At 53.1% G+C, this 17,898-nt stretch overlaps 8 protein-coding genes across 8 annotated transcripts; 4 read left to right on the forward strand and 4 right to left on the reverse strand.

Annotated features, from left to right (window-relative positions):
• Positions 1 to 107: 107 nt before the first annotated feature.
• J4E87_000525 (uncharacterized protein) lies at positions 108 to 1,759 on the reverse strand (the record flags this gene model as incomplete). The annotated part of the gene is made up of 3 exons (XM_049372181.1): positions 108 to 942; positions 992 to 1,289; positions 1,372 to 1,759. 3 exons carry the CDS (start codon positions 1,757 to 1,759, stop codon positions 108 to 110), a joined length of 1,521 nt encoding a protein of 506 aa, XP_049238315.1.
• Positions 1,760 to 3,010: 1,251 nt separating this feature from the next.
• On the forward strand, positions 3,011 to 4,856 carry J4E87_000526 (uncharacterized protein; the record flags this gene model as incomplete). The annotated part of the gene is made up of 3 exons (XM_049372182.1): positions 3,011 to 3,078; positions 3,153 to 4,365; positions 4,431 to 4,856. 3 exons carry the CDS (start codon positions 3,011 to 3,013, stop codon positions 4,854 to 4,856), a joined length of 1,707 nt encoding a protein of 568 aa, XP_049238316.1.
• Positions 4,857 to 5,003: 147 nt separating this feature from the next.
• On the reverse strand, positions 5,004 to 6,573 carry J4E87_000527 (uncharacterized protein; the record flags this gene model as incomplete). The annotated part of the gene is made up of 2 exons (XM_049372183.1): positions 5,004 to 6,255; positions 6,311 to 6,573. 2 exons carry the CDS (start codon positions 6,571 to 6,573, stop codon positions 5,004 to 5,006), a joined length of 1,515 nt encoding a protein of 504 aa, XP_049238317.1.
• A 251-nt stretch (positions 6,574 to 6,824) lies between these two features.
• J4E87_000528 (uncharacterized protein) lies at positions 6,825 to 8,070 on the forward strand (the record flags this gene model as incomplete). Its single annotated transcript, XM_049372184.1, has 4 exons — positions 6,825 to 6,885; positions 6,941 to 7,569; positions 7,719 to 7,752; positions 7,808 to 8,070. The coding sequence occupies 4 exons, from the start codon at positions 6,825 to 6,827 to the stop codon at positions 8,068 to 8,070; spliced, it is 987 nt and encodes a 328-aa protein (XP_049238318.1).
• A 2,183-nt stretch (positions 8,071 to 10,253) lies between these two features.
• J4E87_000529 (uncharacterized protein) lies at positions 10,254 to 11,930 on the forward strand (the record flags this gene model as incomplete). Its single annotated transcript, XM_049372185.1, has 3 exons — positions 10,254 to 10,784; positions 10,836 to 11,678; positions 11,748 to 11,930. The coding sequence occupies 3 exons, from the start codon at positions 10,254 to 10,256 to the stop codon at positions 11,928 to 11,930; spliced, it is 1,557 nt and encodes a 518-aa protein (XP_049238319.1).
• A 409-nt stretch (positions 11,931 to 12,339) lies between these two features.
• J4E87_000530 (uncharacterized protein) lies at positions 12,340 to 13,842 on the reverse strand (the record flags this gene model as incomplete). Its single annotated transcript, XM_049372186.1, has 3 exons — positions 12,340 to 12,467; positions 12,531 to 13,155; positions 13,207 to 13,842. 3 exons carry the CDS (start codon positions 13,840 to 13,842, stop codon positions 12,340 to 12,342), a joined length of 1,389 nt encoding a protein of 462 aa, XP_049238320.1.
• Positions 13,843 to 14,544: 702 nt separating this feature from the next.
• On the forward strand, positions 14,545 to 15,608 carry PHB2 (Prohibitin-2, subunit of the prohibitin complex (Phb1p-Phb2p); the record flags this gene model as incomplete). Its single annotated transcript, XM_049372187.1, has 3 exons — positions 14,545 to 14,722; positions 14,797 to 15,221; positions 15,273 to 15,608. The coding sequence occupies 3 exons, from the start codon at positions 14,545 to 14,547 to the stop codon at positions 15,606 to 15,608; spliced, it is 939 nt and encodes a 312-aa protein (XP_049238321.1).
• A 275-nt stretch (positions 15,609 to 15,883) lies between these two features.
• On the reverse strand, positions 15,884 to 17,347 carry J4E87_000532 (uncharacterized protein; the record flags this gene model as incomplete). Its single annotated transcript, XM_049372188.1, has 1 exon — positions 15,884 to 17,347. The coding sequence occupies one exon, from the start codon at positions 17,345 to 17,347 to the stop codon at positions 15,884 to 15,886; it is 1,464 nt and encodes a 487-aa protein (XP_049238322.1).
• Positions 17,348 to 17,898: the final 551 nt, after the last annotated feature.

A 17,898-nucleotide genomic window follows, 5' to 3' on the forward strand; every position in this document is an offset into this window, starting at 1 on the left:
GACTAAGCAGAGCAAGAGAGCGACATGCACATGGAAGAAACGCGAACGCTCATACATCGTCAATCTTCAATGCTTCCTGCACTCAGTTCCCCATTCACACCCTCACCTTACCTGAAGATAACCTTGATCTCCTTGGCCGGCTGCAACACAATATCGGCATGCATCCCCGGATCCGCCCCACCCATCTTATTCTCCACCGTCTGGAACCTCTGGAACAATCTGACAAGCGTGTATCCCATCTCGGTAAGCGCAAACTGCTGGCCAATACAGATCCTAGGTCCACCATTGAATGGCACATATGTCCACGTCTTCGGGTTCCAGTTGTCCCATCGATCGGGCGCGAAGATCGAGGGCGGAGGGAAGGAAGCAGACGTGGGCGGGTACAAGTCTTCGCGGCGCTGCATGACGAGCGTTGAGTAGCCGATTGGTGTGCCGGCGAGGATGCCGATGGGTTGCGTGCCGTCGGGTCCGCCGCCTACGGGAAGCGAGGTGTCTTTGAGGGCGAGGCGGATGTTGTATGGGACGACCGGGTAGAGACGGAGGGTTTCGTTCAGGATATGTTGTAGGTATTTCATGTTCTTCAAGTCTTCGTAGGTGGGTTGGCGCTCTGGGCCGACTGTCTGGAGGATCTCCTGGCGTAGTTTGGCGAGTATGGTTGGGTCGATGGATAGGTGGTAGATTACCCATGTTAGGGTGCACGCGGTTGTGTCGCGGCCTGCTAGGAGGACGGAGACGAGTTGGTCGCGGAGCATGTCTCGGTCGCGTGTGTATCCTGCGATCGCGTGGAGGAATGTGTAGCCTTCGTCATGGTTTGTCTTCTTCTCGAGTTCTTCTGGGGAGAGTGCGAGGGCGCGGTCGATGAAGGGGTTGACGAAGTCGTTGATGATCTTGATGGAGTCGTAGAAGCCCAAGTACTTGCGGGGGATAAGCCAGTTTAAAGGTCTACGTGGTGTTAGTAACAAGCTTGATGTGCTCAAGTAAGTCTACGTACCCAATCTTAGACACAAAGCTCTGTATACGCTGAGCGTTGTAGAAAGCATCTGCGAAGACGGTCTGTGGCTCGTCAAGACTGCCTACACTCTGACCCAGGAGAAAGTGTGTAGCGGCATCCAGAGTGTACCTGAACATCATATCAAGCGTATCGATCTCCTCACTCTCGGCGATCTTGGACATGAGGATTTGGGTGTGCTGTTCGAAGATGTCGATGTCGCTGAGGCGGTCCTTGACGAATTGCGGGCGGATCAGCTGGCGTGAGTTGTGCCATAGTTGCCCGTCGGTAGTGAAGATACCTATGCGAAAGTCAGTAACCGTCCATTCATTTGGTCTGATGCGGCGTAGTTGCCCTAGGACCCCACTCTCTGGTGTACGTACCGTTGCCCAAGAAGGTGTGCCAGTCTTTCCTGAACTGCTCTCCCTTGCCGTAGTCCTTGAATTGTGTCGCAAGAATAGCCTTGATATTCTCGGGGTCTGCGGTCAGAACCACGCGCTCGCCAACGCCAGCCTCAATTGTGTATCGTCCTGGACCGCACCACTTGTTGAACATGGCAACCCATAGCTCGTACGACTTGTCTTTGAGAGCATGGGTGACAACTTCGTATGCCATGTCAACGCCATACGGGAAGTATGTCTTTCGGACTGGCGCTCGAGCGCCCAGTTTGCGGATTCGCGCATCGGTGTTGATCTGCTGGACGAGCCTGTAGCCGATGTACAGGACAACTGCGGCGCCGAGGAGATAGGGAGTCGAGAAATAGTTCGTCATGTCCGTGAGCTCGGTCGCGATTCGCGACTATGCGTCTAAGACGGATGGCGCTTCGCAGGGTATTAGCACCGCATATATGGTGGCATTCACATGGAAGAGAATGCGCTATGAACGCCGAGTGGACTACCGGCGGGTAATCGACCTACCCTAAAGTTCTGGGATCGACAAGAAAGCCGAGTTTTGACAGCTGCCTGGAGACGTGAAGAGCATTGGCGCCGCAATGCTAAACTTTCTTCATAGCACACGAGCTTGCTGCCTCCCGTCGTGGTGCAATCAGAGCGTCGTGTGCTCTTGGGACACCTCGGCTTGACATCTGAAAGCCCCCCGTGCCGCAAGACTCGCAATTTTCGACGTAAAGGGAGCAATGCTAAGGGCTCGCGTAGCTGTCGTGCGCTCATGCGCATCCCTGATGCCCTGCAAAAGCGGGGAAGGGCGATCGAGATAGCTGGACCATGTGGGGATGGTGGTAGCATCGTGGCCGCTCGGACGAATTCTGGAAGACTTGGGGTTCCGACCACCATGCTGTTGTCATAATGGACTGCATACAAAGCAGAAGACAGTATGTTCGTGACTGGCGAAGATTCAGTTCGTTGCTTGCGGGAAAACATGCGACGCGTATACCTCCTGTCATCTTGCCGCTGATCGCCCAATTTGCCGAGTCGGCTGCATCTTCCCGTAATCATCAACCCGGAGGCAACCCCAGAGGATCATGCGATGTGGAGGGCGTGGCTCAGGTGGCACATTACAGCTGCTTGGAGCTCAAGTCGGAGCTGATAAAGTTTCGTTCAAGAAGAGGCTGACAGCTGAACGCCCGCACGTCATCGTACCTTTTGCTCAAGTCCACGGTTTGCCCCACTTCAGGGTTAGCTCGCATTTGTCGAACTCTCCAGTCAAGGACCGCGATACTACCACAAGGTTACCACTTGCTTATCTCAGATCAAGTCTGTATACTCTATTGGCATCGATATATCATCAACTGTTGCAACTGCCGGGAATACCGCAGGAGCTTACGCTTCGAGAAACCATTCGGAGCATCCGGATCGGGCCTACATAGGTATAATGCCTTGCGCCAGTTTTCGCTCTTATACATAGATTACGATCCACCCGTCTCTTCTCTCCTATTCAACGATCTTTTGATTCTCCCAATCTTGATCTGATCTCTTTGCATCATGAAGCCTCATACATGTACTACACTATCTCTTCTCATATCCTTAGTAGCAGCCATTTGGCCTGTACCTATCTCCCACGAATATGGCGATGCTGTTCTTTTCATTAGAGAAGATGTACCATTCTACTGGTATGAACCTGGCGCAAGAAATGTAGGCTCAATCATGGATCAGATCCCTCTTCTCTTCGGGTTCAATTCTAATCAAGTTCCATACGCACAGGACAGCAGCAACCTGAAATTGCGCACGCAATACACAGGACCGGTGCCTAGCGACAGATCCGAAACAGCTACCCAGGAAGGCATCACCAGCGACGACATTGTTGTTTACGCCATCAATTCTACATGGGCAACACTCTTCCAAACCAACTTTTACCCATGGAAGTTTCACCCTAGAGACTGGGATGAGCCGTCTCCAAGCCAGTCGAATACGTCATACATCTCTCGCATCGACGTCAAAGTGCTCAAAACCGCCGGCCCTAATGTTACCAAGCCACTTGCTGGGGAGGTTGACGAATCCTATAGTCTAACCTTGACAAAAGAGGGGGTTGCAAGCATCAGCGCAAACACCAGCGTAGGGATAGCAAGAGGCTTGACAACATTCTCTCAACTCTTCTATGCGCACTCCGATCAGCAGCATGTATACACCCCCTTGGCACCCGTGCAAATCACCGACGGTCCAAAATTCCAACACCGCGGCATCAACCTCGATGTGTCACGTAACTACTTCTCCACGGCGGACATCAAACGCCAGATCGACGCTGCCGCCTACAACAAGATGAACCGCTTCCACCTTCACGTGACAGACAGCCAGTCCTGGCCCTTGGAGATCCCCTCTATGCCCGAGCTATCCGCCAAGGGAGCATACCGACCCGATCTAGTCTACACAGCCGACGACTTCGCAATGATACAACGCTACGCTGCGATCCAAGGCGTGGAAATGATCACCGAAATCGACATGCCAGGCCACACCTCAAGCATCCACTACAGTATGCCAGAGCTAATAGCTGCGTTTGGCATACAGCCAGACTGGAACACATACGCCGCCTCTCCACCCTCTGGTACACTCAAACTAAACTCGCCCGCTGTCTACGATTTCCTAGAGAAGCTCTTCGATGATGTACTACCTAGAGTGTCTCCATACTCGACGTACTTCCACACTGGTGGTGATGAAGTGAACAAGAACGCGTATTTGTTTGATGACACGGTCAAAAGCAATGATTCGGCGGTTCTGCAACCGCTCATGCAGAAGTTTGTCGATCGGAACCATGACCAGGTACGCGCCATGGGACTCACACCTGTGGTGTGGGAAGAGATGCTGCTGGAATGGAACCTAACACTCGGCCCTGATGTACTCGTGCAATCGTGGCAGAGCGACGATGCAGTTGCACAGATTGTGTCAAAGGGACATAAAGCTATAGTTGGGAACTACAACTACTGGGTAAGTCCTCTCTTCCACTGTCTCTTCCCAATGACGATTTAGATGTACTAACAACCCCCAAACAGTACCTCGACTGCGGTAAAGGCCAATGGCTGAACTTCTACCCGTCCGTCAGCGCGAATTACTACCCCTACCAAGACTACTGCGCCCCCTTCCACAACTGGCGACTAGTCTACTCGTACGACCCGTTACACGGCGTTCCTGCCGAGAACCAGCATCTCGTCATCGGCGGCGAAGCGCACATGTGGGCCGAGCAGACCGACCCCGTTAATGTCGATAGGATGATTTGGCCCCGTGCTGCGGCTGCGGCGGAAGTACTGTGGTCGGGTGCCAAGGACGAGATGGGTCAGAACAGGAGTCAGATTGATGCGGCGCCCAGGTTGAGTGAGATGAGAGAGAGATTGGTGGCCAAGGGGATTGGGGCGGAGCCGATTCAGATGCCGTATTGTACTATGGAGGGGAATGTATGTTCACTGGGTAATCTTGGTTAAGGTAGCATGTGGGGTGTGGAATTTTGGAGTGAGTATGGTAGTGGGTAGATATTGAGAACGTCGAGATGCATCATACATATTCTTTTCTTTCTCTCCCCAACGCCAGGCGCCCTACATGCCCTCAGGTTCTTGGTGAACGGTATGTCATCAGAATTCCATGGCATCGGCGCCTTCCTCCCTTTCCCTCTTCAGCGCTGGTTTGTCCTCGTCCACTAGGCCCGCGACAAACCGTCGGAAGTAATCTACGTATGGCTTCAAGCTGGTCTTCTCCCAATCTTGTATCTTCTTGTCGGTTTCTTCGCCTGACCAATCGTCGATCTCCTGGAGTAATTGCGTGACTGTTGGTACACTCAACGGATCAAAGTCCTCCACTGTCCTTGTGTCGATTGGAACACAGACGCGTCCAGTTCCGGGATGAATGACGAAAGGCGATTTGAGCAAATGATTGAGTTTCTTGGAGACTTCGGCATCGAGACGGGGGTATGTGTATTCTAGGATGATGTCTTGCTTGGCTTCGAGAAGGTCTTTGGGCGTCTTTGACAAGGCGCCAGCTTTGGCTAACGCGTCAATGTCGGCCCATTTCGATGCGCTGGGACGGGAGGGCGCAGAATCCCATTTCTTCTTTAGTGCTGCTCTGAGTGTGGGGTCTGGGATGAGGTCGAGGAGGTGTGCGGACTTTTCTTCCGCAGCCCAGGGATCTTGTTCAGCGAGAATGGAGGTCTGGAAGTGCTCTTTCAGGATAGCCAGACTGCGCTCGAGATGAGGATGTAGAGGTCGTCGCGCGTTGACCTTCTTGCCGCCCTGGTCTCCTCCTTTGAGTAGTTCGAGATAGCCGGCTACGGAGCGGCGCTTTTGGTCGTCCATCTCTCGCGCGCGCTTATCGCAGACCCAGGCGTGGGCTCCTCGACGACCGGAATACACCCACAGGATATGTTTGAAGCCAAAGTCTTCCCGTAGAGCAACATCGATGGTCTTGATGGCCATTGTGATGAAGCCCCAGCACTTGAGACAGATGCTCGCACCCGTGCAACATGTTCTAATGTCGTCGTAATCCGTCATATCGATATCAAAGACCAGCTCTTTCATCAACGGGCGGAACGAGCTCGCTTTCCGCAGTGTCTTCCTATCTCTCGGGTTTGTGCTGTACATGGGACCGATTTCGAAACGTGAGGGCAGCATGTTTATGCATTGCTTCCGCAGGAGATCGGCCGTTGGGAAAGATTGGTATCGTAGGTATGCGTCGTTGGGTAGGGTGAAGGCGAATTCGCGGTGTGCAAAGTCATTGCTGGGTGTTGCGGAATGGTTGAGCCATTGGAAGAGGGGACGGAAGGGGAACAGGCGTTGGTAGAATGCGCGCATGACGTCTGGGTCAGAGAAGGAGGATTTCGATGTGATCTTGCTGTATCGGTGTCAGCAAGTGTTATGAATACATTGTGTCGGTAGGTGGGGCGTACATTGGTGCGGGTTGCGAGGCATCCTCCTGCGACGTAGGTGCTGGCGCGCTCGAAGGAAACTCTTCGTCTGAATCTTCATCGTCGAAGAGCTCCTCGAGGTTTACCTTGGGCTTCTCTACCGCGGCGGCTGTGGGTGCGTCTTCCATTGCAACATCTTGCGTCTCCGGCTCGGGTTTGATAGCATCCGTCTGGGACACTGTCGCTGAGGACTCCTCTGCGGGCGTCGATTCCGGCGTAACTGAGTGCGGCATCTCGGAAGTCATGCGATTGGATTTGTAGGTATATGTTATGAGGACGCGGATGCTGGGGGTGAAAGAGTCCGCCGACGCGTTCGCGTATAGTGGTCGCGGGCGCGTTTGGGGTGCAGGGATACCCCTGTCCGCCGTCCCTCGTTCCTTCCCCATCCGTGTAAACATCGCTCGTCATATCGCGTCAAGTCGAGCAAACATTCTCCACATTGCTCAAACTTCACCTGGGCAGGGCATGAACTGCGACAGTACTCACAGTGCGGAAGATGGCGGAGGAGGATACTGTATCTGGAGAAGGGTGGATCTCAGATGATAGCAGTTTCTATGGTAAGTTTGAACAACTCAAGCTAATCCCATGATATGTGACTGACGGTGGATTCAGGTGACGAGGATGAAAAACAACACCAATCAAAAAAGTGTGAAAGCTTCAAGACCGGACCTTTCTGGCGCGCACATGCCAAAGACCTAAACACAATCGCGGCTGCCGCAAGAACACCAGCACCACCATCAGATGGAGCCGTGTCAGACAAGCAACCTGCGGCAAAGACTAACACCTTCGACATGTCGGGTATCGACCGCCAAGCTATGGAGCAGGAGCGATTAGCAAGACAAGGCAAGCGAAAGCGAGAGCCCTCACCTGTGTCAGCCTCGAAACTTGAATTGTTCAATCCTTTGGAAGGACAGGATGATGCGTGGCAGCTAGGCGAGCCTGTTGATGACTTTGTCAGGCGACTTCCTCCATACACAACCTCCATCTCTACATGTCCCTGGATCTGGGCTGCTAATCCGTATCGCAATCCTCGCGACAAGTCACCTTCGCCGCGCGTTCACGACTTTACATCGCGTGGCACGGAGTTACTTCAACAGTCGCTCCAGACCCGCCACGACATCCAGAATGAAGGCGCGAAGGGGCCTAGGGGCATGGTTACTAAACAGCTCCTCCAAGAGAGCAAAGCTCTACAAGAACGGATCTCGGACCTTGCAAAGGACACGCATGTTCTGTCCGGAAAGGTAAGTTCCATTAGCTGCCCGATCATTCACTTCTTCAAATCACTGACTGGTGTTAGTGGATGTTGTTCCCCAAAGCTGTGGAAGTTGCTCGGGTCTGGAAGCAAGTTGTCGCGAATGTGATCGATAATCGACTTGGACGTACCTGCAAGGTGGCCACAGACGACGGCAAGGACGAGCGACTAAGTAAGTTTGACGTACGACAGGTAGTGCACAACTACTGACGAAAAACCTCTCATAGTCTGTGTCTACACAAAGGACTTCCTGGACGCTGATGATGTACTGCGAGTACTCCATGAGCTTGAGACCATGGGTCTCATCAACATCGGCAGGACCATTTACTACAAACCAGACGCCTACACTTATCTGGATCTTAGACGAGAGACGGCTGCAGCATATGGACTCCAAGCTAGTCTTTACAACTCACGAACTCTGTTGGCAGCTAACAAAGTTCCAAAGTCATCCTCGTTTCCGCAGAAGAAGCAGTCGACGCTGAAGAAGTGAGGTTGGGTGTACATCGTTAGCTGCTACGCTGTTTGGGGACGGGGTCGTCAGGCATATTCAACCAACGAATCTCTCAAAGAAGCTACAGGTGTTGCTGGCCCTCTCTCATATGACAAACAATCCCAGCTTACCAATATTCGTTGAAGCGCTTTGAGCTGATCTTCCCACTTGCCTGGTCGTTCTGAATGTGGCAGCCATTGCACCTCATACCAGGGAAAACTGAACAGGTCTGCAGACTACATTGACCCAAAACCTTGCAAAGGAGGCGACCCAAAGTCAACGTAGGCTCCAGGCTGTTCAGTTTTTCCCTAGGTTGGCGTGATTGCATAAATATTACAGACACCATTCACAGACGAACAAGTACGCGTCAGACATGCAGTCATGCCTGTCGACGCTGATCACCGAGCCGCTGTCGGACGCAGCAGCCCGTTTGACATGCCGGCTAGGACCATTGCGTACCATGCTGAGCAACACGCCTTAAATCACCCGGGCAAACGTAAGCAAAACTTGTCTTCGGCGTTGAAGCGCAGCTGCAAGGTCTTTACCGCTACACTGAGCTGCCCGTAGGCGCATGCAGCCAATGTAGAGGCAGTTCGGCCCATCGTGCCTGCAGAGCCTGCCGGCCGCCAGAGCAAGTCGAGAGTAGCTATCGTCTTTGCGACGTCCGTCGTGTTGGCGCGCTACTGAAAATTCCAGAATCCGAGAGGCGTCGAGTTTCCGTTACTCGATAGTTACCCTGAGGACAGGGCTTCAGTGCCGTAGTTCGCCGCTTGCAATAGACGACTTCCACCGACGATCATAGCACGATAGAACATCGGAAACCCCCGAAACCACAGCATAGCCGTCTCTTCATATCTATACATATCCTCGCATTTCGGGGTCTCAGTAAAATGTCCAGGTGTAGTCGCGCTTGCTGGGACGAGGTAGGTAGAAGAATGGCACCAGCATGACCCGGGCGCGTTCGGGTTCTCGGTTGACAATATGGCTGTCGGCCAGCCCCGAACAGTCAAGGCGTTCGCATGGGTCTAGTCTGCGGCTCGCCTCAGTCTTCGGCGCATCGTATTTCCTTTACTCGATTTCTATCGAGTAATGGGAAGGTCGTGTTGGGAGGTACGCTGGCTGACATATGCTTAGCTTCTCCGATGGAATCGGGCCTTACTCCGATGTCTTCGAACTCGCACCTTCTATGCCAACGAGCAGTCCACAAGAAGAGTGTGTTTCTATCTTCAATCCTTACGCGAACTGTAAAGAAAGCAGTGAATAAAAACCACAGAGGCCCTGGGTCTGAGATTCTAGAAGTATGACGCTCCGCCGTTGACCCTGCGCTAGTCTGAGGGCTCTAATCGCGCGATCTACTGTGCGCCTATCGCGTGCAGCAATACCCTTGCAGCTGCTTATCAGTAACACATGCACGTCCCCCAACACCATCCACAACGTGCAGCAACACGTTTAGGAAGTTTACCGATACCAACGCTCTTCCCAATCTTCGAGGAATCAACCTTCGAGAAATGATGACGGAGAAACAGCTCATAATGCGCGCCCAACCTAGACAGCCAAAATCTCGCATGTTCGATCTTGGAGTAGCACACAGTATCAGGGCGAATAGCCTCGTATCTACACTAAATCGGCCAACGGGAGACAGGGTCGAGATGCATGGCTAAGGCGGCCGCGATAGACTACCTCCACCCTAGTTACTCGATAGAATCGAGCAACGTGTATTCCAGGGTTCGCCGATGCTCCACAGTCCCCTGACGCCATGTTAGCTGACCCAGATTCTGGCTACAATGCCCCGAGAGGATCTTTGGGCTGGCCCATACCAACGGGTAGATAAGGACCTGTACCCCAGGTTTTGGCGTTTTTGATAACGACTTACTGAGCGCATCTCTTCTCTCAAGCGTCTTCTCTGTTTGAAAGTACTGCTTTGCCAAATTTCAGCAAGATACAGACTGCATTCCTCTTTGACATCTGTTAGGCGCAACACCAAACGTGCCTTATCAACGCTTATCTGCAGCTCACCCGGAGACGCCCACCTTCTTCCCCGCGTTTGCCGAGTTCGGGGCTTGTTGCTGTATATAGCTCTTGCTGTTAGCACGGAGCTGAGCACCTTCAGACTTCTTTGCGCACTCTTTTCTTGTCCGTGTCTTCTCACAGTCGATTACATTTCCATTTTCCAACTTGGCATCATGGCACCCCACGCAACCACGCCTCCACCCGTCTCCCACGAGCAACCCATTCAATCCATCACAGTTCTTGCCTCATCAAGAGCAGTTGTTGCTGGTCGGTTGACTGAGGCTACTATCGTTGTATCAAACCTCACAGGGAAGATCACTTCCATCTTCCACTCAGTACTTCCTCCTACAGACTTCCCTGAAGGCACACCATACACCGACTACTCGCCACACATCTTACTACCTGGTCTTGTCGATGCCCATGTTCACCTCAACGAGCCTGGTCGGACGGAGTGGGAAGGTTTCTGGACTGGCACCCGAGCTGCGGCGTTCGGTGGTGTCACAACTGTCATTGACATGCCCTTGAACGCTATCCCCCCTACGACTACTGTCGAAAACCTCAAGATCAAATGCGAAGCATCACAAGGAAAGTGCTGGGTGGATGTCGGCTTCTATGGCGGCATCATTCCTGGTAACTCAGGAGACCTCAAGGCTTTAGTCAAGGAGGGTGTTCGGGGCTTCAAGGGTTTCCTGTGTGACAGTGGAGTGAGTATTTCTATCTCAGCACCCTAGCACGTGACACTAACCACTCTCCAGGTTGACGAATTCCCCGCCGTCTCATCCCTCGACATCGAAAAGGCACTCCTCGAACTCAAAGACTCAACAACAACACTAATGTTCCACGCGGAAATGATCCCACCCATCACCGACTCTGTAGGCGACGATGTGCAACAATCCCTTCCTCCACTCGCCCCAAAAGGCCCATTAACTTCGTACGACACATTCCTGCAATCCCGCCCGCCATCCTTCGAAACCTGCGCCGTAGCCGAAATCCTCTCCCTAGCCCACCTCGCCCCCGACCTGCAACTCCACATTGTGCATCTCTCCGCCATCGAAGCCATCCCCATGCTACGTAAAGCGCGCGCCGACGGCATCAAAATCACAGCAGAAACCTGTTTCCACTACCTCGCCCTCGCCTCAGAAGGTATCCAAGAAGGCGACACAAGACATAAATGCTGCCCACCTATCCGCTCCCAATCCAACCAAGACGGCCTCTGGGAGGAACTGCTTCAAGACACGGCTGATGGCGTGATCCAAACAGTCGTCTCAGATCACTCGCCTTGCACGCCTGAGATCAAACTCTTACCCCCGCATCTAGCACCTAAGAAAACGGGTGAGAGCAGCGAGACCGAAATCCAAGGACCAGAAGAAAAAGGCGATTTCTTCAGCGCTTGGGGCGGCATCTCAAGCGTGGGTCTCGGTCTACCTATCCTGTGGACCGAAGGCAAGAAGCGCAACCCGGACTTCAGCGTCGAGGAAATAGTACGCTGGTGCTGCAGGAATACGGCGAAGCAGGTTGGGCTTGAGAAGAGCAAGGGCGATATTAGTGTGGGTTTCGATGCTGATATTGTGGTTTTTGACGATGAGGCTGAGTTCTTGGTATGTGATTTCCAATCTTTTCTTTCCTCCCTTTATTTACGGACGGGCTGTGGGCTAACGGTAATGCAGGTCGAGCCTAACACCATGCTCTTCCGCAACAAGGTCTCGCCGTATGAAAACAAGACGCTCAAGGGTGTTGTGAGGGAGACTTGGCTACGCGGTCAACGTGTCTTTTCGAGGACAGAAGGGTTTCAGGAGAAGTCGGGGCCGCAGGGCAAGTTGCTGCTTGAGCCGCGCAAGATGAGCGTGTAGGTTGAGAAGGACGGGTGATTTGCTTTGGTTGTTATGAAGGGTGGGCTGCATATACATGGTTGGGACACGCTGCATAGAGCATGTGGTGTTTGACGTCTTTCCTTTCTGTCATTGCATAGATGGTGTTTTTCATTTGGGTACGAATTGCATAGAAGATATTTACAGTCCGAATATGGACCTGCGTACAAAGTGCGTACTTCTGCTTGTTTTCCTCACAAGTCATGAACCAAACGCCGTATACAGAGCACCGGGTCCTCTCGCAATGAGCAATACCCTGTAGTATTCCATGCCAGCTAACAAACAACATACCAAGAACGATTCGTTTCTCGGGTACAACGTATAGTACACATCTCCCAACCCCTATGTATGCACGTCCCTTGGTCTGATACCAAAGCCCCTGGGGAATGATCTACAAGTATTTCTTGGGCGCACCACCTCGCCTCTTCTTGTAAACAATGTAAGCACCTGTGATCATAATCTGAACAGCGACTGCGATGAAGAAGAAGGTCATCAGGCTGGGTCCGTGGCTGCCAACAACTGTGATACCGAGTTAGCTTTACTGTCCTCTCAAACCGCATCGGATCGGGAATTGTCACTTACCATCACCCATCATGCCAGGCAAACTCGACATGACGTGTCCGTGGTTCCTGTCCAAAGCGTGATGAATTTGCTGCATCATGTCCTTGTAATCCTTGTTCTCGATGTCTCGCAGTATCTGCATAGTCGTGCGCTCAACCTTTTCCATGTTGCGGATTGTGGCCGCGGCGCGGTCGTCCATGGGTACGATGCGGCGGTGGAGCTCCTCCCAGCGCTCCATGTTCTCCTTGTGGATGAGTGTAACGGTCTCTGCGATTTCATAAACGCGGTTGTTGATGATCTGGATGCGATTGTGGAGGTCCGCGAATTGGTCTTGTTGCGAGCGGATGTTGCCTGCTAGAACGTCTTCGAGCATCTTGGGGATGTCTTGCTGGGAGGTGGAGGAACCGTAGTTCTGCTGCCCTTGGTTCTGCTTGTGCGTCTGCTGCTCGTGGCCTTGTTGAGCAGCGAGGTTTTGCTGTTGTTGGTGTTGTTGCTGGGAGTTGATGTAGTCCTTCTTGCTTAGGTTGGGCTCTTCGCGCGTGTACGAGTTGGTGGTAGAGACGACGAACTTGTGGACTTCGAAGGAGTCGGGGTTCTCGGCGGAGGAGGCGCTTACACCGAAGTAGTAGCCTTCAGGGAGATCGACCTAGAGGGATAGTTAGTGGTGTGTATCTGAGCGCGTGGGTCGAGAGCATACCTTGTTGGTCTTGAAGCAGGTTTCCCCGTCTACAATGACTTCTAGGAATCCCTCTGCGTGGTGCAATTTGATAGGAGTAAGCTCTCCACGGTTCCTGTATGCATAATCGCATCTGCCGAAGGCCAATGTGTCAGGGTCAGGGTGAGCCCTGATGTCCTTGGTCCCGTCGTTCAGGAAACCGCGAACAGAGCCGCCGTGTCCTTCATACTGGTCTATGACGAGTACCAGTCCGTCAAACTTAGGAGCCGTGTACAGGCTCGCTGGTGTCTCCCGCGCTTGTGAGTCCTTGATGTACCACAATTGCAGGTTACCGCCTCCACGCTCCATGCCAGTCGCTCTGAAGTCCAACTCGGCCGTCCAGTCGCCGCTGTGGTGTAGCGGGTCCTGCGCCCATATCGAACCACGCTTGCCTCCAGGGTAGGGAGGTGTGAGGATAATTCTGTCGGAAAGAATCTGGGGCACGTAGTCGTCTGAGCCCTGGATGACGAAGTGAGGGACTGTCGTGTAATCGGGCGAGATTTGTTGGCCAGCTTTCTGGCCAAAGCTGAGGTTGTCTATGACATATTGGGCGTGCGCTGTGGAGAGAGCGAGGGTCGACCAGGCAATGGTCCGCAGCGATCGCGGTGTGATGTGCATGTTGGAGGGGCGCAATGCGGTGCTCGGGTTGACGATGAGGTTAGACTCGGGGTGCAATTGGTTGCTCGATTATACTCGGACGTAGCCTATCTATCTGGAATCTTGTCAGAGGGTTGTCGAATTGGAGCTAAAGCAGTGAACCAACATACCTCCTGCTTGGCTGATAGTAGCTTCACCTGCGTCGCAATGGTTCACGCGACGGTCGCAAGTCAATTAATCGAGAGTGAAAGAAACAATCGGGTATCACGAAACGATGGCAATGCACAAGAAAAGAAGAACCGCCGCCAGATGGGCAGGAACGAAACCGAATGGAGATGGGGGAGCTTATGGACAGCTGTGCTTAAGACGGGTCTACCTATGACATTGATTGGGTGGCCTATGCGCCGAGATACTGCGACAACTCTGGTAAGCCACCATCTAAGATGAGACGTCAAGCCCGCGAGGACATTCGACCTGTGGGTACGACACTGATGGAATGTTTCAAGCGATGCACGAATGACCGAAAATATAGTCGCAAAAGGGTCTAGCCACCGCGATACAGCAATGCGGAGGTTTGCTTGGCGGTTCGGTGCGGTCGGGAGTCGTGATTGGCCGACTACCATTTTCTCATCGTCGACTACCTCATGACCGAGCTGCATCCGCCATCGTCGCCGCCTACACGTCTCACGCACCCCACGCCAACCCCTCACCCTCACGGCCAACATGTCTGCACCGGATCCCAAGGAAGCCTGGGCGCGCATCCAGAATGAGCTCACACGACGCGGCTCTCGATTCGGCGGTGCGGGCGGCGGCGGACCACCGAAGGGCCTCTTTGGAGGTCTTGGAGGACTGGTACTAGTTGGTGGTGGAATCTGGATGGCGAACAATGCTCTATTCAACGGTACGTCTTCTTCAAAGAGCTCTCTCCTAGGGCCTTCCAATGGCCACAATACGAATGATGCTGACTTGCGACAGTCGACGGTGGTCACCGAGCAATCAAGTACACCCGAGTAGGCGGCGTCCAGAAGGAAATCTACAGCGAAGGAACCCACTTCCGCATTCCCTGGTTCGAGACCCCCATCACCTACGATGTGCGCGCCAAACCCCGAAACGTTGCCTCCCTCACCGGCACCAAGGACTTGCAGATGGTCAACATAACCTGCCGTGTACTGTCAAGACCACGGGTTGAATCTTTGCCGCAGATCTACAGGACACTGGGCACCGACTACGATGAGCGTGTTCTGCCATCAATCGTCAACGAGGTTCTCAAGAGCGTCGTGGCGCAGTTCAATGCCAGCCAGCTCATCACACAGCGTGAGAACGTCAGTAGGCTGGTACGCGACAACTTGGTCCGAAGAGCAGCGAGGTTCAATATCATGCTCGACGATGTCTCACTAACAGTAAGTTGCCGCCGACCTATTCTTACCCCACCATGTTCTAACCCTCCTTAGCACCTCGCCTTCTCCCCCGAGTTCACCGCCGCAGTCGAAGCCAAGCAAGTCGCACAGCAAGAGGCCCAACGTGCCGCCTTCGTCGTCGACAAAGCCCGCCAGGAGAAGCAAGCCACCGTCGTCCGCGCCCAGGGTGAGGCCCGCTCCGCCGAGCTGATTGGTGACGCCATCAAGAAGAGCAGGAGTTACGTTGATCTCAGGGAGTTCGAGAACGCAAGGAATATCGCACAGATTCTGCAGCAGAGTGCAAACAAGGTCTACCTCGACAGCAGGGGTCTCGGTCTGGACATCAGCCAAACCACGGCGGATAAGGAGCAGAGGGCGAACAGGAAGTAAGAAGATGAAGTGGAATGCGTCTCTGAGAGAATACTATTCGAAGACAACGCCGTGTACAAATATCTCTGGGAAAAGCGAGGTGCAAGCGTGCAATTGTGTAGCTTTCCACTCATGACTAAATAACAACAAAGTACTCCAACTCAATCCGGCTGTTCCCATAGTACGAGAGGTGTATGCAATGGATCACGCATACCACTCAAGGATGACATGAGAAGGATGGAAGCAAGACTGTGGAAAGGGTAATGGTATTAATGCGCAAGTACTATATAGGGGTATCACTCTTCGCTCTTCCTCTTCTTCTCCGTATGCTCGTCCTCCTCTCCACCCACAATCTCAGTTCCGTCTTCACCGACCTCACCCTCAACCTCATCCACAGCCCTCTTCCTCTTCTCCGTCCTCGTAACCTCCTCACCAGCCAACTTCTCGGTGACAAACAAAGTACTAGCCGTCTCCTTGACACTACTACTACTCTGTTCACTCACCCCCTGCTCCACCACCGCCTCCCCATCCTCTTCTTCTTCAACCAACCCCAAATCCGCCGTATTCTTATCCGGATCCTCCAGCGCAGCCTGAATCTTCTCAAGCCCCATATCGTCTCCCTCAAGCGTCTCACTGATATCAGGATCCACCCAGCCCTCTGTATAGCTGCCTCCGAAATCAATGATCCAAAGCTCGTCATTCGCGTCGACCATGAAGTTATCTGCTTTCGCATCACCCCAGATGATACCATTGTCGTGAAGCAACGACACATACGCCGCACTCTTCTCACTCCAAACACGCCTCTTCTCTTCATCCACCGACGACCTAAGCAATCTGGTCAATGGTGTTGGCGCATCGATGTTCTCTAACAACAAGCCCATAACTTCTGTCTTGCTATTGCCCTGAGCAACAAACCCGCGGAGGTGTGGAAACTTGATGTCCAAATCTAGTTTCTCGATCTTACGCAGGATCTGTATCTCGCGCTTCACAGAGTCGGGTTGGTCGGCTACCACCGGCTTGAAGAAGTATGTGTCCTTTGTCTCTTTGTGGAGGACTTGACCTGGATGTGCGGGAGGTGGCATGCTGACTTCTGACTCGACGGTCAGGTCGTTGGCGTTGAGCCAGGGGAGCTTGTAGTCTTGCATGTATTTGGGGACTTTCATGCGGGGGACGAGGGCTTCGATTTGGGCTTCTAGGTCGGACGTGGTTTCCAAGAGCTCTGGTGAGAGTTCTCCGCTGGCGATTTGTAGGGTGTAGAAGTAGGTGGGACCGTGGTACCATTCGTAGAGGGTGGATTCTTCGGGTTCGCGGTTCGGTGGCGCGTAGGTGTTTGTGATTTCGGAGAAGGAGGCGAGGATCCAGTTTCGCAGTTCGACGCCTGCGCTCGCGGAGTCTTGGTCGGCGTCTTCTCCTGCTTCTGAGACGTCGTCCTCTACGTATTCGTCGTCAGAGTCGGCTGTGATGTCGATGCCACTATCCTTTCCCTCTGAGCCTTGTCGGTCTTTGTTCTTGTTCTTCTTGCTCTTCACTTTTGCTTCTCGTTCTTCGGCGAGCTCCTCTTCGCGCTCGTCGGCTTCGCGAAGCGCAGAGATCTTGTCGAGGTATTCGTAGTAGAGAGGCTTCTCAGAGGACTTCTGAAGTACCTTGGGGTCGACAGTGACGTGGAAACGGACATCATTGATGAGAGCTGTGAGCGCACAACTATCGTCATTGTCATAGGAAAAGTGTAGGGTATGAGCTTTGGTGGTAGTCTGAGCCATTGCTTCAGAGAGAGTGCGATTGGTGCTAGGCGTAGCGGTGAGAGTATGAATGTGAATGGTCTCTAACACAAAAGACGGCACACTGCATCTATACTGACATCGCAACAGCCCACAGACTCAATTCTACCCCTGCACCGACATCATCGCTGTTCTGAATCGCCGACCTAATCGCATAGCAAATGCCATGCCACACCATGGGGGCTTTGTCTGACCCATGCATCTACATCATAGATGTCGTCCTGATCTGCAGGTACGATCGAGAGAGTGGGGAGCGGCACCGCCAGGAGACATTCTAAGTGGCTAGCAGGTGTTGGTGCGTCAATAGATCCGATCTGGAATCGACGTCAGGGTGTCGATCTGAAACTGTATGAAATTGGAAAGGTTGGGGTGAAAGGGATCGGGGGTTGGCGCGTCGCGAACACGGGTGCGCGCGATCAGATGTCGTGACGTCAACTAATTGCCGTGACGACTTAGCGCTTCTGCGTTCCTGTGACGACCACCCCCAATTCGATAGATCAGATACATGATTTGCTTTTTGTCAGCTCGTTGAT

Source organism: Alternaria ethzedia (assembly GCF_023757985.1).
Source record: "Alternaria ethzedia strain BMP 0044 chromosome Unknown scaffold_1, whole genome shotgun sequence".
Taxonomy (NCBI): domain Eukaryota; kingdom Fungi; phylum Ascomycota; class Dothideomycetes; order Pleosporales; family Pleosporaceae; genus Alternaria; species Alternaria ethzedia.